General features: G+C 37.0%; 1 protein-coding gene across 1 annotated transcript in view; it reads left to right on the forward strand.

The window, feature by feature from the left end:
• Positions 1-1,763: 1,763 nt before the first annotated feature.
• Positions 1,764-26,911, forward strand: part of MAP4K5 (mitogen-activated protein kinase kinase kinase kinase 5) — a 136,728-nt gene continuing 111,580 nt past the window's right edge. Inside the window, exons 1-3 of the mRNA XM_082648553.1 lie at positions 1,764-1,903; positions 2,111-2,327; positions 24,678-24,735. Coding sequence (XP_082504679.1) covers positions 2,220-2,327; positions 24,678-24,735 — 166 coding nt within the window. The 5' untranslated portion in view covers positions 1,764-1,903; positions 2,111-2,219. The remainder of the gene's footprint in view (positions 1,904-2,110; positions 2,328-24,677; positions 24,736-26,911) is intronic.

Consider the following 26,911-nt stretch of genomic DNA (forward strand, 5'->3'; position numbering starts at 1 on the left):
GTTTACTGTGATCTCAAAAACACTATAAAACCCTCTGCTTTGGCCAATTTGCTGTATTGTTCCGCTTTCTTATTTTTCCTTTCTTTAACATCATACCTATTTCCTCATTTTTATCTTATGTTATAGTATGCATTTTCTGTATGCTGCCTCAAATTCTCTGAGGAATAATGTAGGTATAAATAAGTAAGGATAAATAAATTTCAGACTAGAAAAAGGATCAATGCTTATAGGATCAAAGGGGGAAAAAAAGAAATCTATGACAGTAAATAAGTACTAGGATACCAATAGAACATTTGAAAAGATTTTGAGTCATTGAAGCCAAAAGTATTTGCCCACCAAAACAAGTGCCAAGAAGCTCTGAAAGAAGGAACTGTTCTTCAACAATTTTTTCAATGCAGCAAACACATAGGCTTTGTCCATAGAGCATGTTAAGTCTGAGCTTACTTATGTTCCCTAAATAAGTGCCCTTTGTGCACGGAGCACAAGAAAATACATATATTCCCTGTCCTGTTAAGGTGTGAATTTAATTTCTACATTATGCAATTGATTACAATGATCAACAACAAGGAGTACATTGCCCAAGAATGGAATTGAATTGGATGTTCAAAGCTGCAAGCCAACATCGGCAACTTGCTCTTTTGTGATTTTTTTCAGTCACTAAATGCAATGGCCAAGTGTTAGCTGGCTTTTTTGTTCAAACCTTCACTGGGCTCTAGAAATAATTTTGCCAGTGTACAAACTGGCAACTTTATTTCTACCTTCAGAACAAGACTGGAACTGAAACTGCAAAACAGCTTGTTAATATCAGCCAAATTACTTCCCTAAACTCCTGTTCCATATTCTGTGCATTATGAAGTATTTTAAAACCTTTTATATTTTGAGAACCCTTTTTATAATCCTGTAAAATGCTTTATAAACACTTCCTTGGGTGTCTGATGCAAAACCTTATCCTCTTCAAGCTGCAGATAAGGATACGGAGACATTGCCAAATACGATGTCTTTCTTGTCCCAGATCACATACTGAGGAAGTGGTAGAGCCAGAACCAGGTTGTGGTCCCTGACTTTGTTTCAGATTCTGCAGAACTCGTGACCCAAGGAGCGATACCCGCGTTCAGACACCGCGTGTGCCCAACAGGGATAAAGGCCATCGAGACTTCCTAGGAATTCAGACTTTCAGAAATGTCTTGGGAAAACTCAGCAGAAGACAGGTTGCGCAGGCGTGCAGTGAAGCCTCAAACTCGTATCACCGAGAATGATTTGCAAAACAGGACGGTGCAGTAGGGTGTGCCGCGACTTAGTTAATCTGGCACTCCACTCCCCCACCTCCTTCCTTGGTGCCCCACTGCCAGGTGACTTCTCACCTGGCCCAGTGCCCTCAACGTACCTTTTCTGAACTGAGAGGGCTGCGTTCCCTTCGCCCTCGTGCCCACCCTTCTCCCTCTAGCCGTTACCTTCTAAGATTACCTGACAAAGCGGGGGGCGGTTTAGCGGAGGCGCTTCGGCCCACGAATGCCCGGGGGCGTCCCTAAGCCCCGAGGGTGGGAAGCAGAGCCTGGGCCCGGAAAGGACGCGCCGGCCCGGCCGGGAGAGTGTCGTGTCCCGAGCAGGCCTCAGGGCGGCACTCTGGCCCTGCGGCCGGCGTACTCGGGCGGGCAGCTGGGCGCCGACCCACACTGGCCGGGAACGTGTCTCCCGGTGACGCAGCCCCGGGTGGAGAGCGTGGTGCGGCGGCGGCGACGGTACGCCCCTCCGCCGCCCGCGAGAGAACGTGCGGTGCAGCGGGAGGCGGAGACGGCGCCGAACCTGGAGCGGCCGGCGGGCGCCTGGAAGCAGGACGCTGGCGCCGGCGAGGAAGTAGGTCCCAGGCGCGGCGCTCAACAAAGAGTGGGGCCGCTCCCCTCAGGTACCCAGCCGGCCCCGGGCCCCGGCGGGCAGGCAGACCCGGCTCGGCAGTTCGCGGGCGGCCGGGGAGGGGGGAAGGGCCGAGGCCGGAACGCGGCGACTAGGCGCCGGGGACCCTTTCAGGCCCGGTGGTTCGCTGGCCCCGGCCGGGCGGAAGGGACGGGGCTGGGCCGCTCGGGGTTGTAGCCTCTGCTCGTTCCTCGTGCAGGCGGAGCTGCGGGCAGAGGCTCCATGTTGGGAAGCGGCGCCGCTCGTCCTTGTTAGCGGGAATCGGGGCGCCGCGGGCAGAGCCGGCGGGAGCCGGACCCTGAGCGAAGATGGAGGCCCCTCTGCGGCCTGGCGCGGACATCCTGAGGCGGAACCCGCAGCACGACTACGAGCTCGTTCAGAGGGTCGGCAGCGGCACCTACGGGGACGTCTATAAGGTGAGGCAGGCCGGGCTTTCTCCCTGCGGCCCGCTGGCTCCCGGGTATAGGGCCACTTTCTGGGGAAGTATGAGGAGGGGGGAGGATGCTTTTATTGTTGCATCTTGGAGATGCCGCGGCCGGGTTCAGTGTACTCGATTCAGGGCACCTTTTATTCACTGCTTGCTCTAATCGCTCCAACAAGCAGAACTAAACACACCTTTGCAAACTACCGTAGTACTTTTTTGTGGTATAAAGGGTTTTTAACGCTTATTTATGGTATCCAAGGGAGTTCGAATCTGCTTATGGAGTTGCCCTTGAGGATGTTCTTGTCTTAGCATGGAAAAATGCTTCCTGGAAAACAGTAGACAAGAAAGTATGTTGACATTCCGACATTTGCATAAAAAACTTTTTCATGGATAATCTTGGTTTAAAAAGCCCTATGAAACCCTGTCTCTCAATTTTAAGTCTAATACTGGGTCAGAGTGACTTGTGCACAAACATTACCCAGTGAAGAACGATGCTTTTCCCGGCAGAAGTTTCATTATTTGTATCTGCTTGATGATTCTTTTTGTACTTTAGCAGTTCCTCTCTTTGGGATTTATAACATACCATGACCAAGAGTGGTTAAGAGCTGCTGTGTTTTTATTATACTCGTTTGCTTTATTTGAGACAAATGATGAGGATGAGTTACTCTTAATTTGAGATTTAAAAAAAACATCATAGAGAAGCAAACCCAGGTCCCTAAATCCACTGAGTTCTTGAAGGATGAAGAGGAAAGATTGTTTTAGATTGCCTTATGCTTTTTGTTCTCTGTTCCAGAAAGGGAGCACTAATGCAACTCACATGGGTATATCAAGGGAAATTTCCTTTGATTCGGAACAGCTTTGTTTATTGGATTTAATGATGTTAGGTATCCCATTATTCCAAACAGCACTCCTTCATATACCTGAAATGGCTTTGTGTCATATGGGTAATTAACCAGTAGAAGCCTTTAGGGTATGTTGTTTTTTACAGGTAATATGGTAATATGGAAGAAAAAACATCCCTTCTTCCTAACTTTTCTGTTTTTGTGTAATATCCTTCCTATTAATAGTAACAATTTGAGGTTGTGTTATGACAGTTCTAGCACTGTTTGATTCTATTGAGATGAAATGTAATGGGTAGGCTTTTTATTCTTTAAACAAGCATTTGAATCTTCTGTACTAGGTACTGTTCTGTATGAGATGTTGAATTGGGAGGACGGTTCCAGCTTTTGCCTTGTGAATAATTTTAATTCAAAGTAGATAATTATAATAGAATCCTCTTCTTTATATAGAATTAGGGGTAGTTAACTCTTAACTGTTTATTCATGGATTAGACATGTTGTGGAATGCTTTTTAAACAATTGAAATTCCTATTTGCCTTCTCAGTCCCACTTTTTAGTCACCTTCATCTTATGATTCACTGTGTATTACACTAGTTCATGTTAGTCACACAATTGGTAATTAATTCAGTTCATGTTAATAATACAATAATCTGAATTCCAATTCTTGTATATTTTCTCTCCTCCCTACTACACGAAAATTTAAAATGTTTTCCCCACAAAACTCCCAAGGTCTTCACCTTTTTTCTTTATAAATATAACAACTAAAGCAACTGTCTGGAGCAGGATTTTATCCTTGCCGGGGAAAGCAAAGGGTTATATTAAAGGGACAGCTAATGCTCGGCTTTTACCCTGGTGCCTCCCTGCCCTATCTCTCTCTTCAACAGCTCCTAAACAGAGGATCAAGACAATATTTATCATACACCACTTTCAAACACCCTCCCCACAAATGATCCCCTTCCCTCATATTCATGCTCCCTCACTTTATGTGTATCCTCATTCCACACCAAGCCAGCCTCTAATTCCTAAATATCCTCAAAACCCTGGTTCTTTGTCTTTTCCTTTGTTCTAATTACCTGGAATTACCTCCCACCCCCATTTCCAACTGTTACATCCTACCTTACTCAAAGCCTCCAGGAGGCCCCAGCCCCTCCCCCTTATCTCTCCAACCTCATTTATTACTCTTCACCCTCCTTCATTCTCTTCTAGCAACACTTATGTTGCTTAAGGAAGAGCTTATGTTTAAGGAAGAGCAAGCAGGCCAGTGTTGCCATCTTCCTACTTTTGGGCCTTTGTTCTGGCTATTGCCTCTGCTCAGAATGTTTTTACTCAGCCACATGGCTTGCTCCCTTCCCTCCTTGCTTTTGTATCCTCTCAGTCTTTTTTTCCTACTTCTTTTATCTTTGCACTTATCACCATCTAATGTCATTTTAAAAAAAATTTACTGGAGTATAATTGCTTTACAATGTTGTGTTGGTTTCTGCTGTACAATGAAGTCAATCAGCTATATGTATACATATATCCCCTCCCTCTTGGACCTCCTTCCCCCCCACTCGTCCCACCCATCTAGGTCATCACAGAGCACCAAGCTGAGCTCCCTGTGCTCTATGGCAGGTTCCCACTAGCTGTCTGTTTTACACATGGTAGTGTATTTATGTCAAACCTAATCTCCCAATTCATCCCACCTTTTTACTTATTTTTTCTTGTTTATTATCTATCTCAATCCACTAACATACTCTCTGAGGGCAGGAATTTTATCTCTTTTATTCACTGCTCTATCTCTGATAGTTCCTAGAATTATGCCTGGCACAGAGTAAGTACTTTCTGAACATTTGAGGAATGAATGAATGAATGAATGAATGGCTATCAGTCTTTCTGTCCCCTAATTCTCTGGGCATATACCTTATACTTTATACTTACTGGGCATATCTGGGCATATACAACACTAAGTTAGCATTTAATATTCTATATTCCTGTAATGCCTATTATGATATCCTGTATATATATTTTTACAAATTTCAATTATTTGAGTCCTCCAGGAAAAATATTTCTGGAAAACTATTTTATAGCATATCCATTTTCAGCATTCGAAGTCCTACAGAATTTTATCAGGTTATATTTGCTCCTTAATATGCCTAAAAACATGTAACATTCAAACTGTAGTGCCGAAGTTTTTAACTCAGAGCACTTAATTTTGTTATTTATCACTGTGTTTAGGATGAGCTGAAAATCCTAGGAAGTTTTAGAAGAATTTCAATCTGTGATGTAAACTAGCAAAATAATTACAGTGAAGAATAATGCAGGTAAATTAGTTGCTGTTCTAGTCAGATATTATCTCTACTTCTTTTTTTATCTTATGGAGCTGGAGCTTTAAAAGTACCACAGCCTTGAGATTTTTTTGTGAATTATTTTCATGTTTTTCAAAAACACAGATCCCCTTTGAATCTTTGAAAGCGCCTGTCTTCCCTGAGACTCCTTAAGAGGGCAGAGCTCAATCTTAAACTGGCTATTCCCTGGTAGAAAGAACAATGCTATTTATCTATAAAGCTTCTTTTAGGTAAATAGGGTAAATCATTGAGGGTGAAAGCAGGAAATAGTGGAGGGGAAAGAAACACAAAAGAGAAAAGAAATGTGGTGGAAGATGAAGGATTAAGTTTCAACTGAGCAAATTTTATTTATAATTATCATTAATTTTTAAATCTTCTAGCAGGAAGAGGAAGCCTGCAGATTTAGTGCCTCTACTACCTTCTGTCCATAGTGATCTGGACTGTTGTAGTATCATGATACGGTTCACAATTAACAGTACAAGGCATTTGGGTGGTCTTTATCCAAATATTTAGATCAAAATTGTCCCCAGTCTAGATTCCAGAGAAGTTTTAGTAATCTTTTTTTATTTTTTGTGGGTTATAAATTTAGAGTGGGCAATCTCATGTATTTTTTTCTAACCTGTATTGCTTTTTCCGATTGATTATAAAAGTGTGACATGTTTAGCTCCAGGAGGACAGGAACAGATGTCTCCTGCTTTTCACTGTACAGTAGCAGAGAGATAGATGCTCAATAAATATTTATTAAATGATATTAGTTGTAGAAAATTACCAGAGATGAATACTGTTAATAATTTAATACAGTTTATTTCAGGCTTTTTTCCTAAATGTTTTTAAACCAGTATGTTTAAACATGGCTTTTATAAAATTGGAATCATGATGTATCTCTTTTTTCTACTTGATTGGAACGGCCATCATTTTCCCTGGTCTTTAAATAGTCTTCAAAAATACCATTTTTAAAGGATCCATTGAACAAACTCTCATTTAGTTAATCGTTATGAGTTTCTATTTGTTTTTAATTTTTACAATTTTAAATGTTATAATTTGTGTAGAAATCTGTGGCACACAGTCATATCACTTCTGTGGGTTCTTTGGGTGCTGGATGAACTGGGTCCACTGTAATGAATCCCTTTTTAATATATGCCCTCCCTCTCTCTTCCCCAAGCCAAAAGTCACAATTCTGGAATGGCTTTTGATACTTTAAAGCCTACCCCAGGATCCCATTGTACAGAGACAAAGCTTGTTACATCACAACACTTCTGTAAACGTTCATTTATTCAAGAAATACTTATTGAGTGCCAACTGTATGGTAGGGTATGGGGATGCAAACACGAGAAAGAGAAAGTACACTATCAACATACAGGAACATATAATGTAGTCAGGAAAACAGACATGTAAACAGTCATAATTTGGTAAGTGCCAGAATAGAAGTGAAGTGGAAGATATGCCCAACTCTGTTTTTTGTGGGGACTGGGGAAGGGAGGAGAGGAGAGAGAACTATGATGTGAACCAGGGAAGATTAAAAGCGGAGGGGACATTGACTGGATTTTAGAAGAGTGCAGGGTGATTTCCAGGTGGACAAGGCGGGAAAGAAATTTTAGGCTGTGGGAATAGGGTGTGCAAATACCTGGTGGCTTGAGAAACCATAGTGAGTCTTGAGGGATCTGCTTCTGCTTTCCAAGTTTCGTGTGGCCAAATCTGGCAGGGATTCCATAGATGGCAAACAAAAGCTATTTTCTGACAGAAAAGGACCAGATAATGGACCTTGTATGTCATAGCAAAGAATTTGGACTTCTTCCTGTAAACTGAAGAAAGACTTTAGGAGGGAATCTCTCATGGTGTAGAGGCTTCATTAGACAAAGTTTCTGGAACTATAGGGATGAAAGGAACTGATAGATTTAGATGATCAAATATACGTGGTGATGAGTGAGGGACAAACAGGTAGTCAGTGGCATTTAGAATTTCTGCCTTGGGTGACTACATTGGTGCCATCAGCAGAATTAGGAACTACCAGATTTGTGGCGTCTGGATCTTGTGTTTGGTTTTGGATGTATGACAGTGTATAGGTGGTTATGTCCAGTGCATGGTAGGAGGTTCAGCTCTGTCCTTAAGAGAGCTGGACTGGGGATACAGGTTTGGGAGTCATTGTCACTTTATGGGGTGGTACCTGTGTAGTATAGGTGAGGTCACCCAGGAGAGTACATTTGTAGGAGAGCTGAGTAAAGGCAGTAGTCTTAGAGTAGTGGCAGAAGAAAATAATGTATTGAAGGTGTCTGAGAAGAAACAGAATGTTATGATGAAGTTCTTTCCATAGAAATCAAGAGTTTCAAGAACTCTTCTCTATCATTTCCTGTGTTCATTCTTGTTTCCTCCCACTCTAGTAAGGCAAATGTTTTCATCTTCCAAAAAATATAAATCTGAGGTTTTGTGTCATTCCCTTTTATTCTCCTTGTTCATAGAATAAAGTCTTAGAATGACATGGCTCTTAAGGCCCTGCGTGTCCTGAGACTAACCATACTGAATTTCCTCCGGTTCTTTATATGCACTCTACTCTGTCCTTCAGGTTTCTGCAGGTACTATTTCCTTTAACTAGAATAGTTTTCCTCTTGTCTTTCATCTGTCTTCACTGTTTGCATTTCTCTTTAAACATTGCATTTTCAGTGAGGCGTTTTCTGTCCTTTAGATAAGGTCATATCTGTCTGCTGTTTGACTTCTTACATAATACTTACCATTTGTCACTCATCATTGTTGCTGTCAGTCTTCCTTCTCTGCTCAAGCTGCAAGACCTGGGACTTGTGTTTACCACCGAATCAGCTAGCCTAGCCTAAGTGCCTGGCATATAATAAGTGCTCAATAAAAATGTTTTGAAGGAGTGAGCAACATAGTGGTCGTTTAAGTAAGGAGTTGAAAGGGTTCATTAAGAGCAGAAGAGTTGAGGTTTGAACGGTCAGTAAGGAAATAGGAGAAACATAGACCACTTTTTGAAGCAGCTTAGCTATGAAGTGGAAAAGAAATGAGACACACAGATGTTTTTTCCACTGTTTCTGTTTTTTTTTCTTCCATTGAGACTGATCATAGTTTTCCAGTTATTATTCTTTAAAATTGTCTTATCACTCAATTGACCAGGAGTGTTGCTGAGTTTAGAGAAGGAATTTCACAGAGAAGGCAATCAAGACAAAGAATTTGGGAGGAATTGAAAATTTAGGAAGATTAAATATAAAAATTTAGGATGGAATTGTTGGGGACCAAGGTAGGGGATAAATTTAAAACCTCCTTCCCTCCCTTTCTTTTTCCTCCCTCTTTCCCTCTCTCCTTCTCTGAAATAGAGCCTCCATTGATTTCCAGCCCCAGTTGTTCCCCTATGGGTATGGTTAGGATGAGGCACATTGATGAATGGGGAACTGGAATGCAGCCGGGGAATGACAGGGTGGAAAGGAGTATTTAAGATTCAACCAGTATTTATAGAGAGCCTCTGATGTGCTAGCCACTGTTCTGGGGTCTTGGAATACGCCAGTGAACGATGTAGACAAAGATTCTTGCCCTCAAGCAATAAACATAATAAATAAGTTGTACTATATGTTAGAAGGTGATTAAAGATGTGGAAAGAAGAAAACACTGAACAAGTTAAGGGGTTCAGGATTGCCAGGGTGGGATGGGGAAGGCAGGTTGAGGAATTATATTGAGATGGACAGGGTAGGCCACATTGAGAAGATTAGATTTGCTCAGAGACTGAGGAGTTGGCCAAGTGGATATCTGGGTAACCAGAGGATGTCTTAACTCTCTCTTACTGAATCACCTGAACCTATCTACAGCTAAATTGTAAGCTTAGGGTTAGGAATTAGAACTGAGACACAGTCATTGCCACCATTGCATCTCATTGGCTGGTGCAGGGGTACAAGTCATTGTGATTTTAATTAAGTTCAGCAGTTGTATGTAAGTTACCCATTTCTATGTCATTTTTAAAATTATTTATTTATTTATTTATGGCTGTGTCAGGTCTTTGTTGTGGCATGTGGGATCTTCGTTGCTGCACACGGGATATTTTTGTTGCAGTGCGTGGGTTTCTGTCTAGTTGTGGCATCCGGGTTTTCTCTCTCTAGTTGTGGCGCATGGGCTCCAGAGTGCATGGGCTCTGTGGTTTGCAGCACACAGCCTCTCTAGTTGATGTGCGTGGGCTCAATAGTTGCGGCACGTGGGCTTAGTTGTCCCGCAGCATGTGGGATCTTAGTTCCCTCACCAGGGATCAAACCTGTGTCGCCTGCATTGTAAGGCGGATTCTTTACCACTGGACCACCAGGGAAGTCCCTCTGTCATTTTTTAATAGCATGATTTTGCAAGCAAAAGATATGTAGCTGCTTCTACTATATCTTTCCCCACTGGTGTTCTCTAATCTTTAAATGCTAATAAAATAGACATGCCCAATGGCCCCAAATGTGAAGGTGATAGAGGATGGATGTATATTCTGCTTGTACTTTCTCTGACATTTGATATCAAAACATCACCCACTTCTTCTTCTTTGTTTTTTTTTTTTTTGGATTCTAACACAGTTTGTGTGAACATACTGTCCTTTCTGTGTCCTGGTAATCTGACATAAGAGACTGTTGGGTTGTCATGTTAGGGTGAGGGAGAGTGAATAACTTGCAAAAATAGGTTAACGGCGGGAAATAAGAATCTTATTTAAAATTATGCTTTTTATTAAGCTAGTGGTTATCTTATTAAAAGTTATTTAATTAGATATTATGTTAAATATTGTGAAAGGTTACTCTGAAAATAAAACATGTTTTATTAGGATGAAGTGTTCTGTTATGGATGTTTACTGTTTTGCAAATCATCTGGTTAAACTCTTATTTTGTATTTATTATTCTTACTGTGTAGAAGTAGGCTTATGTTACGACTGCCTGGAAAAAGACCATGGTTCTGATGGTGGATGTGAAGCTCTGGATCATGGTTAGAGGCAAATAATTTAAAAACGCCTTTCTACTTTCATAGAAATGTTCTGAAAACTATAAAAGTCTTAAATACTTTCAACGTTGTGAAAATAGACATAAAACAGTGCCATCACTGGTGCAGGTATATAAATTCTAGTTCCAAAATTGACTTTTAGATACAACCTCTGCCTTAGGCTTATAATGTATCTAGTATTATTTTTATTTTCATAGGTTCAGTATTTTCACTTTAACCATCATTTCCAGTTTTTGATGAAGACAATGGGATAGAATGCAAATGGACTTAGATTTCTTATTCTAGTTTTCCTTTCAGAATTTATAAAAGTTTCACTCTTAGCTTAAAATTGTGGTTTCAGACCAAATACACAGGAAGAGAAACATGTGATACTTATTAACTTATAAACAAGTGATACTTGTGTTTTCAGGGCTTTGTTTTCAATTTGAGAACTTAGTCCTAGATCAGATAAATTGGAACAGGCACTTTTTCTTGGCTGCATCGGACTATTTTGAGTATTTGTACATGTTTGAATGTTAGTAGAAGGCTATTGCTTTTCAATTATGTGAAGTACTATTTAAGTTAGAGAGTGTAGATAACTCTTTGAAAAAGGCAAGATGAATTTATGTCTAGTGTAACTATGTCTGTTAAATGTCATAATCTCCCACTGAGATTTTGAGAAGATGATGTGGGAAGCCAGGCTGATAGCCCAGTCTATCCTTGGAGGTGTTTGGGCCCATGAGTCATATAGACCCCCACCTTCTAACATTTTTATAAAAATGGAATTGGATTAAAATGAATGAGTGACTAATGTTTGTTTAGCTCTTTCATAATCAGTATATTACTTGTTTCTCACAATAATCCTATGAAGTAGGTGGGACAGATGTATTATCATCTCTAGTTTACCCAAGAAGAAGTTGTATGATATTTGCGTGTATCATAAGTTGTGTGTTATATATTATGTTGTATCATAAGTTGTATGATACTTGCTCTAGATCTTACAGATAGTAGGTGGCACTGTGAGGACATGAATCCATATCTTCTGACTCTAATCTCTGTTCTTTCCACTATACCAAACTGCCTCGGGACTACATCTTTAAATTCACTGCTGTATACATAGCCCTTAACACATTGTCTAGCACATAATAAGCTGTAAGCAAATTATGGGCAGATGGTCAGATGAGACTTGGCAGCCTTACCCCTCTGCTGAGAGGTGAGGAGTTTTTTGGATTGATTTGAATATGCATATAAGCTTCAGGTCTCAGCACCAACTTTCAGAAGTACTATTTCCTGGTTACCCACCTGGTCGTTACTCTTACCCTTAAAACTTCCAAATTGGAGCCCAGGCTTGACTTGCTTTTACTGTGGAGATGAACTTATCAATAGCTCATAGCCACCCTACAATAGCGCATAGCCACCCTACACCCTACAATGTTAATAAGTAAAAAGAGAAACTTTTTTTTTCTTGGTTGTTAGACACCCTTCCTGATGTGCCTTCTCTTGTGCTCATTTTGTTGGAACTTTAGACTTATTGTTACCTAAGATAGCTGAGTCCCATAGACTAGATTTGGTAATGCTATTCTAAGTTAAAATAAACAGAATGCTAATTCTTTCAGGCAGTAGAATAGCCTACCTTCTGTAGCATTAGCTGGTTACTTCTGTTTGCCTATGTCTAATTTGTCACAGCTTGAGAAGGATGTCTTGTGAACCAATGTGTTACCCCTCACATACATGCACCCTCTTTTCTAGGTGCCCTGTGCCTTTTTGTCCTTTTTTAAACCTACCTCTTATCAATATCAGGAAGGATCCAATGTGGGCATGACAGTATATTTTAATAGACATAAGTTGCAATTATTAAAAAATTAACAACTTTTGCATTTTAAGCTTTTTAGCCCCTAATTGTAATACTGGAGATGCTTGGGTCCCCTATAATGTTTTTTGTCCATGAATAATTTCCTATTCTTTCTGTAGATCCATTGGTAGGACTTGCCTTCCTATTTGCCTCTCTCGTCCTCGCCTCAGAATAGATAGCCTTCTTTCCTACCTTTTCAAAAAATACATTTTAAATAATATGTGTTTATTTTTGAAAACTTGGATATAGGAATAAATGAAAAATTACATGTACCTCTTTTACCGAAAGATGAACATTTTTGTATATCTTTCAAGACTTTTAAAAAGTCATATTAAGGACACATACATAGATCATAATATATATTATATAAGCATATATTTAAGCATACTATATATAGTATATAGCATATATATTTGATAAGGTACTTTTTTCATTTAACAGTATGTCACAAACAACTTTTCATGTGAGTAGATATACACGTTTAATATTTGTGTATTATTTCCTTGTATCATTGTACAGTGTTTAATTCATTATTGTTGAACAAGCGGATTATCTCCAGTATTTCCTTATTATAAGCATGCTGTGATCCGTATCCTTGAACAAATTCTTTTCACATATCTAATTATTTCTTTAAGTAAATTTCTAGAATTAAATTTTCTTTTTTTCCTTGTGATGAGATTTTTATCCACGTTGTTAATTTCACACTGCATGAAAATGTGGCTGCACGTGGAGCAAGAGATGCCAATCCTGGGGGAGTCCTTCTGGCTAAAGTTTCAGTGAATTTGACCTATTATTCCCCTCAATAGTTGCACCCACCAGCAGTGATTGAGAGTTTACATATTTCCTACCTCTTTATTATTAATAATGTAATGTAATGTATTTCTGTTACCTTATTTTACACTTACGTTTTCATGTTTGATTTTTTCCCTACCGCTTTTAATTTTAACTCAAGCCCTTTTCTCCTTTTGCTTTGCCATGAAGGCCTCCAGATAATTACAATTTAAGTAATCCTCTAGAAGGAATGCTCCCTTTAGTAAAATCAATCTGTATTAGGAGAGGATTAGAAAAATTCTTTTCAAAGGCAAGTAAGTATCCTAACATACTAAGACTTTAGTGTGTCCTGAGATATAAGTCATCTGGACAGATTTGGGGTCACCCTAACAGGCAGGCCTTAGACTCTGAATATGTCTGCCTGGTAGTGGGGCAAACCCTGCAGTACAGCCTCCTTCTGTGGGAGAGGGAGCACCTGTCTAGATCTGGAAGGCAGCTTGGAAATAACTTGCTTCACAAAAATTAAGGAATTTGGGAGCTGGCAGGGACCTCTTACACAGTACATATGTCCCCTACCCTATCCTTGACAAAGGATTTAGTATATCATTATTTAAATAATTATTTAATAATGATAATTAAATAATTAATAATAAAATAAAATAAAATTAAATAATTATTTAAATAATGATATACTAGAAGCAGTTGGTTCCTTTTTAAGCTATAGAAAACTTTCCTGTTTGGATCTAAAATCTGTCCCATTGAAACTCAAACAAGGCAGATAAATCTTTAATTCTTTGCTGTCATCCCACCAGTACTACCCTCATACCTAAAGTACCCGATGCATAAGGGATGCTGAGTAAATGAAAAAATAATGAATGACTAATCTTTATATTAAATTTTCATGTGGAGGATATGCTGTGTGGCTCCACCCTTATTACATTTTGTTGACATAAATTTGATAATCTTAATGGAGGTGGTTTCCTTGAAATTTACATAATTTTTATAGTATATAATATGTGTTTACGACCTCCTGTTTTCCCAAAAAGATTTATAATAGAAGTAAAATGAAGCACTTTACTCTTACCCCAGGATAAAGTACTGCATTGTGTTTGAATATAACACTTTTACATATATTTTTAAATTTTAAAAGTATCATAACTTTATAGAAATTTGAAGGAAAAAAGTCACTTATAACATGACTTTTGTAATGAATCTAATATTTTAACTACTAAAATTTTTGTTGGACATCAGACTTTGAGCATATAGGCAAAACACATAGTAATCAGAATGGTGGTAAGGAATCTGTATGTAGCATGTTGAAGAAGTTAGCATGTTTCATCCATAGATAGAAGGGAGCTTTTATGTTTCTGTTTGAGGAGAGTTAAAATTAGAACTAGGTCCCCTAACTGCCATAAGAATGGCAATACATACTTACTGAATAAATCAATACATATTTACTGAATAAATCAATGAATTTAGATATCTGAAATTTGTCATAGGAGCAATAGACTCAGTCAGCTTTATCTCACAGACCAAAACTGGGACCACTGAGGAGAAATTATAGGAAAGTAGATTTTGCTTATCATAAGAAGTCTTTATACAACTAAATTTACCCTACAAACTGAATGTATGAGATTGATCAAATGACCTCCATAAACTAAATAGAAGAAAATTTCTTTTTTAGAAAAAAGATTGAATTAGATCATTTCTAAAATTTCCTCCAAACTGAGATTCTAATAGAACAGTATCTCTAGAGTAGTTGTAGTTTTAGTTTTGTCTGTTTCCTTCCTTCCTTCCTCCCTTCCTTCCTTCCTTCTTATCTACGTACCTACCTACCTATTTTTTAAATTTTTATTGAGGTGTAGTTGACTTACAGTATTATATTAGTTTCACATTACAACAGAGTGATTTGATATTTTTATACATTACAAAATGATGACAGCAGTTAGTCTACTTACCATCCATCACTATACAAATTTATTGCACACTGTTATTGACTCTGTTCCCTATGCTGTATATTACATCACTGTGACTTATTTATTTTATGACTGGAAGTTTGTACCTCTTAACCTCCCTCACTTGGTTTTACTCATCCTTTATCCCCCTCCCCTCTGGCAACCACCAGTTTGTTCTTTGATCTGTTTCTGTTTTGTTTTGTTTATTTTGTTCTTTAGATTCCACATATAAGTAAAATCATACAGTGTTTGTCTGACTTATTTCACTTAGCATAATACCCACGAGGTTATCCACATTGTCACAAATGGCAAGATTTCATTTTTTATGGCTAAGTAATATTCCTCTGTGTGTGTGTGTGTGTGTGTGTGTGTGTGTGTGTGTGTGTGTGTATGTGTATGTATCTCCACTTGGGTTGCTTTCATATCTTGGCTATGGTAAATAAATCTGCAGTGAATAGTGGCACACATGTATCTTTTTGAATCTGTATTTTTGTTATCTTCACATACATGCCCAGAAGTGATATTGCTCGATTATATGGCAGTTCTATTTTTGAATTTTTGAGGAACCTTCATAATGTTTTCCATAGTGACTGCACCAATTTACATCCCACCAACAGTGCATAAGGGTTCCCATTTCTCCACATCCTTGCCAACACTTTTTATTTGTTGTCTTTTTGGTGATAGCCATTCTGATAGCTGTGACATTGTGGTTTTGATTAATATTTCTCTGACTAGTGGTATTGAGCATTTTTTCATATGTATGTTGGCTGTCTGTATGTCTTTTGAAAAGTGTCTGTTCAAGTCCTCTGCCCATTTTTTAATCTGGTTTTTTTCTTTTTCTTTGATGTTGAGTTCTATGAGCCATTTATGTATTTTGAATATTAACCCCTTATGGGATATTATGTTTGCACATATCTTCTCCCATTCAATAGGCAGCATTTTTGTTTGTTGGTAGTTTCCTTTGCTGTGCAAAAGCTTCTTAGTTTGATGTAGTCCAGTTTTTTTTATTTTTCCCTTACTTGAGGAGACATATTCAAAAAAATATTGCTAAGACCAATGTCAAATAGTGTACTGCCTATGTTTTCCTCAGTTTTATGGTTTCAGGTCTTACATTTAAGTCTTTAATCCATTTTGAGTTTAAGGTATATGTATATGGTGTGAGAAAGTAGTTTAGTTTGATTCTTTTTCATGTAGCTCTCCAGTTTTCCAAGCACCATATCTTGAAGAGGCTGTCTTTTCCCCATTATATATTCTTGCATCCTTTCCCATAGATTAATTGACCATATAAGTGTGGGTATTTCTGGGCTCGCTATTCTGTTCCATTGACCTGTGTGCCAGTACCATGCCATTTTGATTACTGTAGCTTTATAGTATAAATAAATCAGGGAGTGTGATACCTCCAGCTTTGTTCTACTTTTTCAAGATTGTTTTGGTTATCTGGAATGTTTTGTGTTTCCATATAAATTTCAGAATTATTTGTTCTAGTTCCATGAAAGATGCCATTGGTATTTTGACAGGGATTGCATTGAATCTGTAGATTGCCGCCGGTAGTATGGTCATTTTAATAATATTAATCTAATTCATGAACATGACGTAATCTTTCCCTTTGTTCCTGTTGTCTGCAGTTTCTTTCATCACTGTCTTACAGTTTTCCTAGTACAAGTCTTTTACCACCTTGGTTAGATTTATTCCTGTGTATTTTATTCTTTTTGATGCAATTGTAAATGGGATTGTTTTCTCAATTTCTCTTTCTGATAGTTAATTACTAGTATATAGAGACACAATAGGTTTCAAAACAATCTTGAAAAAGAAAAACAAAACTAAAGGTATCATACTCCCTGATTTCAAACTATACTATAAAGCTACAATAATATATTAATTTTTATCTTGCAGTTTTACTGAATTCATTTATTAGTTTTAATAGTTTTTTTTGTGGCATCTTAAAGATTTTCTCTCTATAGAATATAACGTCATCTACAAACACTGACAGTTTTACTTATTCCAGTTTGGATTCCTTTTATTTATTTTTCTTCTCTAATTGCTGTGGTTAGGACTTCCAAAACTGTGTTGAATATAAGTGGGGAGAGTGGACATCCTTGTCTTGTTCTTGATCTTACAGGAAATGCTTTCAGCTTTCCACTGTTAAGTATGATGTTGACTGTAGATTTGTCATATATGGTTTTTATTGTGTTGAGGTATGTTCCCGTTATACCCACTTTGTTGAGAGTCTTTATCATAAATGAATGTTGAACTTTGTCAAAAGCTTTTTCTGCATCTCTCAAGATGATGATATGATATCATAAGTGAATGCTGAACTTTGTCAAAAGCTTTTTCTGCATCTCTCAAGATGATGATATGATTTTTATTCTTCAGTTTATTAATGTGGTGTATCACATTGATTGATTTGCAGCTTTTGAACCATCCTTACATCTCTGGGATAAATATCACATGATCATAATGTATAATCCTTTTAATGTATTGTTAAATTCAATTTGCTCATATTTTGTTGAGGATTTTTGCATTTATGTTCAGTGATATTCTTTAATTTTCTTTTTTGTAGTGTCTTTGGTTTTGGTGTCAGGGTGATGCTGGCCTTGTAGAATCAGTTTGGAAGTATTCCTTCTTTTTCCATTTTTTAGAGTAATTTGAGAAGATAAGTGTTAACTCTTCTTTAAATGTTTGGTAGAATTACTTTTCAAGATATCTGGTCCTGGAATTTTGTTTGTTGGAAAAAAAATTTTTTTACTGATTTAATTTCATTACTGGTAATTGATCTGTTCATATTTTCTGCTTCTTCCTGATTGAGTCCTGAGAGTTTGTATGTTTCTAGGAATTTGTACATTTCTTCTGGGTTGTCCATTTTATTGGCATATAATTGTTTGTAATATTCTCTTATGATCCTTTGATATATGTTATGTCAGCTGTAAGTTCTCTTTCATTTCTGATTTTATTCAGGTCTTCTGTCTTTTTTTCTTGACGAGTCTGGCTAAAGATTTATCAGTTTTCTTCATCTTTCAGAGAACCAGCTCTTAGTTTTATTGATCTTTCCCATTTTTAAAAATTTTCTATTTTGTTTCTGCTCTCATTTTTATTATTTATTTTCTTCTACTGACTTTTTGTTTTGTTTGTTCTTCTTTTTCTAGTTCCTTTAGGTGTATGGTTAGATGTTTATTTGAGATGTTTCTTGTTTCCTGAGGTAGACTTGTGTTTCTATAAACTTTCCTTTTAGAACTGCTTTTGCTGTATCCCATAGATTTTGGATGGTTGTGTTTCCATTTTCATTTGTCTCCGGTATTTTTTGATTTCCTCTTTGGTTTCTTCAGTGACCCATTCGTTCGTTAGTAGCATATTGTTTAGCCTCCACGTGTTTGTATTTTTTGCAGTTTTTTTTTTTCTTGTAGTTGATTTCTAGCCTCATATCATTGTGGTTAGAAAAGATGCTTGCTGTGATTACATTCTTCTTAAGTTTATTGAAATTTGTTTTGTGGTCTAGCATGTGATCTGTTGCAGAGAGTTTTTTTCCCTATCCCTTAAATGTGGGTAATATTCTAGGATTCTGCTCTTGAATCTCTTTTCTTCTAACTCTACATACTCCTCTTAGGTTATGTCATCTATTGGCCTGGATTCAATAATATTGATGATGCCCAATCTGTCTCCAATCCATGTTAGCTCTTGAGCTTCAGGAGCTATTTAGTGGCTTACCAGATATCTCCATATCTCTAGTTAGTTTTCCATAGGAACCTAAATGTTAAGTATGTTCAAATCTGAGCCCCTTATCTATGTTCCTTCACTGTCCTTCCCCTCCACCCATAAAATGTGTCCATCTTCCTGTGTCTGTCATCTTAGTGAATGGAATCACAGTGTGTATTCACTTGTACAATGTAGAAACTAGGGGTTATCCTAGACTTGCTATTCCTTTGCATTCACATTAGTTTGCTAATTCCTAATGGAGACAAGCTGGACTAGAGCATAGCAGAGAAGATAGAGGAAAGTTAATGGATTTGCTTTATATTTTTAAGCCATCATTATTTGCTGAGATATCAGATGTGAAGAACGTGAAGGAAAGAAATGAAGAATGACCTTGGGTTTTGTACTTGAGCAACTGGCTGGCTGCAGTAAATTTTATTTAGATTGAGAAGATGTGAAGATGAATGGGTTTATGGAGCAGAGAAAACTGAGTGTTATGTGTTAGGCATGTTAGGGTTGACATGCCTGTCAGGTTTCCATGGATTTAGGAGTCTGGAGCTGGGTGAGGAGAGATTTATCCTGGAGATGGTTGTTAAAGCCATAGGACTACATAGGACAATGTTAGGTAAAGAAAAGGTGAAATTCTGTGTTAGGATAGGTAATAGAGGAGTGAGTAAACAGAGGCTTAGGCATTATTGAAGGCTTTAAGAGAGAGGTATAAAATATTCTTTTTGAAGAGTAGAAAATCAAACCTAATGGAGAAGTTGTAGTTTGTAGTTTGAGGTTTGTGTTTTGATTTGAAAATAACACCAGTTAGTCTGATTTTATACATTTTTTCCCCAGTATCATTTAGCTATTCAGTATCAGTATGGAATTAGTGGGTAATCAAGTTTAATGAGATTAGGATTTTGCTAGGCTAGTATGACAGAGGATAAGAGGAGAAGGAAGTTAAGGTTGTTTGTAAGGGAGTGATTATAAATAGAGTGGTGCACCATGGAACCCTGACAGTTAAGGGAAGATGTGAGGAATTGAGAGATGTAATTGGTAGTCATATAGGAATGCACTGGATTGATGAGGTGGAAAGATCACTGGAATGGAAAGACTAGAGTAAGTGAGCTGAAAGGGTAGGAAGTCATGATCAGGAATTACGATGTTTGAAGTCAAAATTCAGATAGGAGGCTAAGGATTGAAAAGTCAGAGAGCAGATCTGGATGTTGAAGTCTCTAAGAATGGTACCAAGAAAAGGGGTGGAGAGGAAGACTGGAGAACCAGGAAGCATAAAGTCCTGAGTGAACAAGAAGGGATGACCAAGAAGTTAGTAGATGATGGCTACAATAGGGTAGTGGGTGATACCGTATTTCCTGACCTTCAAAGGAATGTTGTCTCTCACCATCGTCTCTTTACGCTTTTATGTTTCCCTTAATACAAGATAATTTTACTACTTTGAAATGACCATGTTTTATCCTATCTTTACACCTTTGCCTGGAATTCTGTTATAATCCCTTACCCCACCCCACTCTTCCCAGGAAAGTCTCTCATAATATCCATGTTTAGATTTACTTTTTCCTGGAAGCTTTCTCCAGCCAGCTCTGACTTGGCTCAGAAGCCTCCTGTGTTGTCTTGTATCACCTTTGAGAGATTTGTCACACTTCGTTGTATTTACTATTCACTTCTCTGTCTCACCAACTGATAAGAAGCTTCCTAAAGACAGCACTGTTTTGTTTCATTATATCCCCAGTATCAATATCAGTGCCTGGCACATATTTGTTAAATAATAATATTTGGTATTCAGTGTTTAGTAATATTTGTTGATTGAATGAACCTGTAAAAAACAATGTTCCATAAAGAATCAGCCGTAGAGGTTTTACAACCTATGACATAATTGACTGCTTCTTTTGTGGGCAGACCAGCTACTTGGCTTTCTTCAAACTTTACAGATGCTGTGTTACTACTTTTGTATCGTAGTTCATATTCTTAAGTCTGGGATACATAATTTTGACTCTGAGAAGTAGTCACTAGCCACAAGAGATAGCTTGTTAAATATTGAGATATCTGGATTCTCTATTGTTATATTAAAGGATATTTTTGGAGGAAGGGTGTATATTTGAAATTGATGCCCCCAGTTGGCTTCATGGAAAAGTTTTGTGACCCTAAGAAATGCTGGAAGGAAATTACCTGGGGATAGGATGAGGGGCCTAATGTAAAGAACAGTGAAGTGGAATACAAGAGCTGATCTCATTTATCTTCATGGTGACCATCTTGGTTGCTATAACTTTTAGATGACTGTCAATACTTGCCAGTTACCTTTTTTACCCCTGTTAAAAGAAATTATCTTCCAGCTTCCTCACTGCTGAGAGGTACTGTGCCTTAAGTCATATCTTTCTATTCTTTGTTGGTAACTCAAGACTTTTCCTTTAATTATTTTTTAGTCACATTAAAAATTTTACAGCATGTTGGAAAGTTCATGGCTTATAAAACTGGCATCTGCATAATATTGTTGAAATAGAAATGGGTAAGTTAAGAAGATAAACATCTTTAATTTTTTTTTTCTTGGTGCAAGTGGAAATTTAACTTCTTACTATGAATTAAAAATCCAGACAGGAGAGTTTGAGTAAAAATACATCTCCAGTAGTAAATTGACTTGGAAATATTAAGAGATAAGGGAAACACCTTGGCAGTGAGAATAGAAACTTAATTTAAGTGGAAAGGCTCTTTTATGGATTTTATAGTGACATTGGTCCCATTTATTATTAGTTTATCTTTTTCCACCTAATAATTTTAATTCCTGATTAATAAAGAATTAAATAAGAGATAAACTATAGTAAAATATTTTATTGGACTTCTAGGTGTTCAGTTTACCCTTAAGTCTAAATATTAGTGTATAGCAATAACCTACTAAAATAAATAGGAATCAGAAATATATTTAGATCTTTTGGTAGAGGTGCTGTGGTATTTCTGTTAGTTCCTTTTATAAACACAGTGCAGGATCTTTAAATTCTTGTGTGTTAAAGTTAAAAACAAAAATACTTGAGAATATCACACTTAATTTGCTGAAAGGAAATGTTGGGTTTCAAAAACTAGTATTGCGTATGACTCCACTGGATTATAGTGTGAAATTGTATAGTTAAATTTCTGAAAGATCTCTTTAGTAAATTGAATCTGTAAAGTCTCTGTTTAGATCTTTTTTTCTGAAAGCCTCTTTGCCTTTCATTATAAAAGAGCCTGGTACTGCTTTCTGTTTTAAAAATCCAGCTGGAAAATTACAGAGTATGAACATTTGCCCATCGGTTCTTCATTTGGAGAGAACAGAAATAATGTCTTCAAAATGGAGACTGACACTTAAGTGTTTACCCTGTCAGTGGGAGTTATAGCTTATATTCTTTTTTTTTAATTTCTGTAACGACATATAGTATATTTTGGCTTGTGCATGGTGTAGCTGAATTTTAAAATACCATATATATTTTATGTGGTTCTGTGATTGTTCAAATCTTCCAGTGATCTGTTCCTTCCCGAGTCCCTCAGAATTTCTAAAGAAAGGTGTCCTTGGTTCTTGCGTCATTTTGGTTCTGTTAAATTGAAATTCAACATATTTGTGTTGATTCTAATCATAAAAATTGACTCAATATGTCTGAAAGTATCAGTATACTTAAAATTTAATTTTATGTGTATTCTTTTAAAAATAATTAATAGATTTAATTTTATTATAGCTTTATATTTACAGATTAGTTGAGCGGATACATAGTTACATTCATCCACACCTCACCCACCCACCTATGCAGTTTCCCCTTTTATTAACATCTTGCATTAAGTGTGGTATATTTATTACAATTATTGAACCAGTATTGATATATTATTATAGTTCATAGTTTACGTGAAGGTTCACTCTTTGTGTTGTACAGTTTTATGGATTTTGACAGATACCTAATGACGTGTATCCATTACAGTTTCATACGAGAATAGTTTCACCATCCTAAAAATTCCCTGTACTTCACCTGTTCATCACTCTTCACCCAGACCCCTGGCAACCATTGTTGTTTTCACTCTTTCTATGGTTTTGCCTTTCCCAGAATGTCACATAGTTGGACTCATGTAGTATGTAGCTTTTTCAGACCGGTTTCTTTCACTTAGCAGTATGCATTTACGGTTCTTCCATATCTTTTCATGGCTTGATAGCTTTTTATCACTGAATAATACTCCACTGTATGGATATAAAATGCTGAAAGATCTTAGGAATGGGGAAAAGACCTGAGGCGATTCTTTTGTCACAGGCAAGGAAGAGGAGAGGGTAGGAATGGTGTGAGGCTTCTGGCTGACCTTTTCCCATTTCTCTAAATGCCTTTGCAGTTGGGGGAAGGGTAACCATGGATGGGGGGAGTTAAAATGTTTGTTTTCTCTTCCTGAGACTCCTCCTTACCCTATTTACTGCAATAGGTGAGGAAAATATGAACTTCTCATCACAAAATATTTGAGACTGCTGCTGTAGAAAAAATCCTTTTTTCTTCTACCTTTCTGTTTGTGACTTTCCCTCTGCATCCCTCTCCCCCATTCTATTATTTTTCTCACCCTCTATATGTCATTTCTAAAAATATCCCTTCTGAGGCTCTCTTCCCTACATTCTTTGTCATTCTTTTCTGTTTTATCATATGCTCCTTATTTATGCCAAGTGTGAAAATTCATATTCAAATCTAATATACTAAAATGAAAAATGTTGTAGATTATTAAATAGCATTTCCACATAGTGTGCCACACTGGGTGTAATGAACATGAGCACTCATATTCGTGTTGACAGTATTATGGCACAGTGCTTTTAGGCTCTTTTGGCAGTATGTGTTGATGGCCTTAAATGTTCATATTTATACCCTTGATCTCATAATCTCATACCTTAGAATCCATTTGAAAGAAATAGTCTTAAATAATGAAAAGACTATGTATAACATCCTTAATATCTAACAGTAAGGGAGAATGATTATGTGAGCTATTATATAGACATTTAAAATTATGTAGAGCACTGAGAAAGTACATAATTTTGAAAAAATAAAATAAAAATCTGCACCTATAATAGAACTTGGCAGACGTAGATTTAACATCTAAGGTTGGTGAGAGTGTGAATCCCCATAATTTTTTTCAGAGCAATATGGCAATATGTCCATTTTAAATCCACATACGTTTTAACTTAACAATTATGTTTATAGGTTGCCTTACTGATAAACTTTGATATGTGCTAAAATATTTGCAGTGATAATCATTGAAGCATTAATTATACTAAGTCTATCCATGATATTTTCTTAAGTGGTAAGTAGTTTCTCTTCTAGGAATTTACTTGAAGGAAATAATCAAGGCTGTGAATAGATATAAAGCTATGAAATATATATATTTCTCTATTTATAATTCCAAAATAATATTAAAATCCTAAGTGTCCATTAATAGCCGATAAGTTAAATAAATTATATATACCATCAGTGGAAAATTAGGCAGCATTGCACATCATGTTGTCGAAGACTGTGATGGCACATCTTCTATAACACGTACACACTTGAGCACACATACACAGGGCGAAAAAGGAAATACGTACACTAAGCGTTAACTTTTTACCTCTGGGTAGTAAGATACACATGATTTGGTTATTTATTTTCCTTTAATGGCCTAGGACTATATTTATAAAATATAGAAAAACCATGAGTATTTTTTTTAATTAAGAAAAGTAAGTATAAGAAAAGACTTGGAGGAAGGACACCAAAATTTTAAACAGTAGTTGTTTTTTAGTGGTGGGATTAAAGAGAATTTTGTGTGTGTGTATGTATTTTTTCTATATTTTCTTTATTGGGAAAATGAGTATACTCATTTCACCGGAAATAAAGATTTTGTTTTTCAGTTTTGTTAAAAGCCTGATTGATAAGCAACTAATTAACATAGTACCAAGTAACTTTTATACAGTTGACAGACTTTTTTAAAGTTTTACTTTCATTTTTATTTTAGGCCAGAAATATACATACGGGAGAGCTGGCTGCAGTAAAAATTATCAAATTGGAGCCTGGTATGTATTAAAACTCTCAAGACAACTTTTGAACACTTTTCTTGTGCAGTTCATAAATATATCACTTAAAAGCATTTTCCATATTTCCTTCCTTGTTTCCCTTCTTCCAAAAGAGTCTTATGTTGTCATAAAAAGGGTATCTCCTATATGGTTACATTAAATTCCACTGGAGGTTGTTGGTTAAAGATGAATTTGATGCAGTAATTTTGTTGCTGAAGTCTGAAATATGCATATTCAAAAATTGAAAGACACGTTGACAAACAAAAAGTAACGTTAAAATAATGTTAAATTAATTTTCTTTTAAGATGATAGTGAAATATTTGGACTTCAATTTAAGCTTTTATGAGAATGTGATTAGTAAAGTATTCATTGATTTGGGGGAATATTTGGTGAAATTCAGGATAATTATATTTTATATGTCAGCCATTCCCTGGCTGGTTGATAGGTTTAATAATTCTGGTCTTAGCCTAATGCTTATTTTTTTATACTTCTGTCTGTCCGAAGACTGTTTGTTTTAAAACATACTGAGTAACTTGCTTTGAAAATAAAACAACTGTATAAAACCTGAAACTATTTACTTATTTTGATGTCCTAAAAGTTTCTAATGAGAGCAGTAGTAGCTTTCTTTTTTCTCCAATTTCTTTTTTTTTCTTTCTTTCCTCTTTCTTTCTTTCTTTTTACTGTGGTAATGTACACATAACATAAAATTTGCCATCCAAACAATTTTAACGTGTACAGTTCAGTGGTATAAAATACATTCATAATGTGGTGTTACCATCACCACCATCCATGCCAGAATTCTTCTATTTTTATTGTTTTGGAGGACCACCATACTGTTTTCCACAGTGGCTATACAGTTTATATTCCCATCCATACTATACAAGTGTTCCGGTTTCTCCACATCCTTTACCACACTTGTTATTTTTCTGCTTTATTTGTTATAGCAGCCACCCTAATGGAAGTGAGGGGGTATCTCATTGTAGGGGTTTTTTTTGCATTTCCCTAATGATTAGTGATGTTGAGCGTCGTTTCATGTGCATATTGGCCATTTGTGTATCTGCTTTGCAGAAATATCTATTCAGATCCTCTGCCCATTTTTTTTTCACTACTTTATTGGAGTATAAATGCTTTACAAAGTTGTGTTAGTTTCTGCTGTACAACAAAGTGAATCAGTTATATGTATACATATATCCCCATATCCCCTCACTCTTGAGACTTCCTCCCACCCTCCATATCCCATCCCTCTAGGTCATCACAAAGCACCGAGCTGATCTCCCTGTGCTATGCAGCAGCTTCTCGCTAGCCATCCATTTTACATTTGGTAGTGTATATATGTCAATGCTACTCTCTCACTTCATCCCAGCTTCCCCTTCCCTGCTGTGCCCTCAAGTCTGTTCTCTACGTCTGCATCTTTACTCCTGTCCTGCCACTAGGTTCATCAGTACCGCTTTTTAAAATTCCATACATATACGTTAGCATATGTTATTTGTTTTTCTCTTTCTGACTTACTTCACTCTGTATGACAGATTCTAGGTCCATCCACCTCACTACAAATAACTCAACTTGGTTCGTTTTTATGGCTGAGTAATATTCCACTTTATATATGAGCCACATCTTTATCGATTCATCTATTGATGGACATTTAGATTGCTTCCATATCCTGGCTATTGTAAATAGTGCTGAAATGAACATTGTGGTACATGTATCTTTTTAAATTATGGTTTTCTTAGGGTATATGCCCAGTAATGGGATTGCTGGGTCATATGGTAGATCTATTTTTACTTTTTTAAGGAACATCCATACTGTTCTTCATAGTGGCTCTATGAATTTACATTCCCAGCAACAGTGCAAGAGGGTTCCCTTTTCTCCACACCCTCTCCAGCATTTATTGTTGTACATTTTTTGATGATGGCCATTCTGACTGGTGTGAGGTGATACCTCATTTTAGTTTTGATTTGCATTTTTCTAAGGATTGGTGATGTTGAGCATCCTTTCATGTGTCTGTTGGCAATCTGTATATCTTCTTTGGAGAAATGTCTATTTAGGTCTTCTGCCCATTTTTGGACTGGGTTGTCTGTTTTTGTGACATTGAGCTGCATGAGCTGCTTGTATATTTTGGAGGTAAATCCTTTGTCAGTTGCTTCATTTGCAAATATTTTCTCCCATTCTGAGGGTT

Source organism: Grampus griseus (genome assembly GCF_964374135.1).
Source record: "Grampus griseus genome assembly, chromosome: 2".
Classification (NCBI taxonomy): domain Eukaryota; kingdom Metazoa; phylum Chordata; class Mammalia; order Artiodactyla; family Delphinidae; genus Grampus; species Grampus griseus.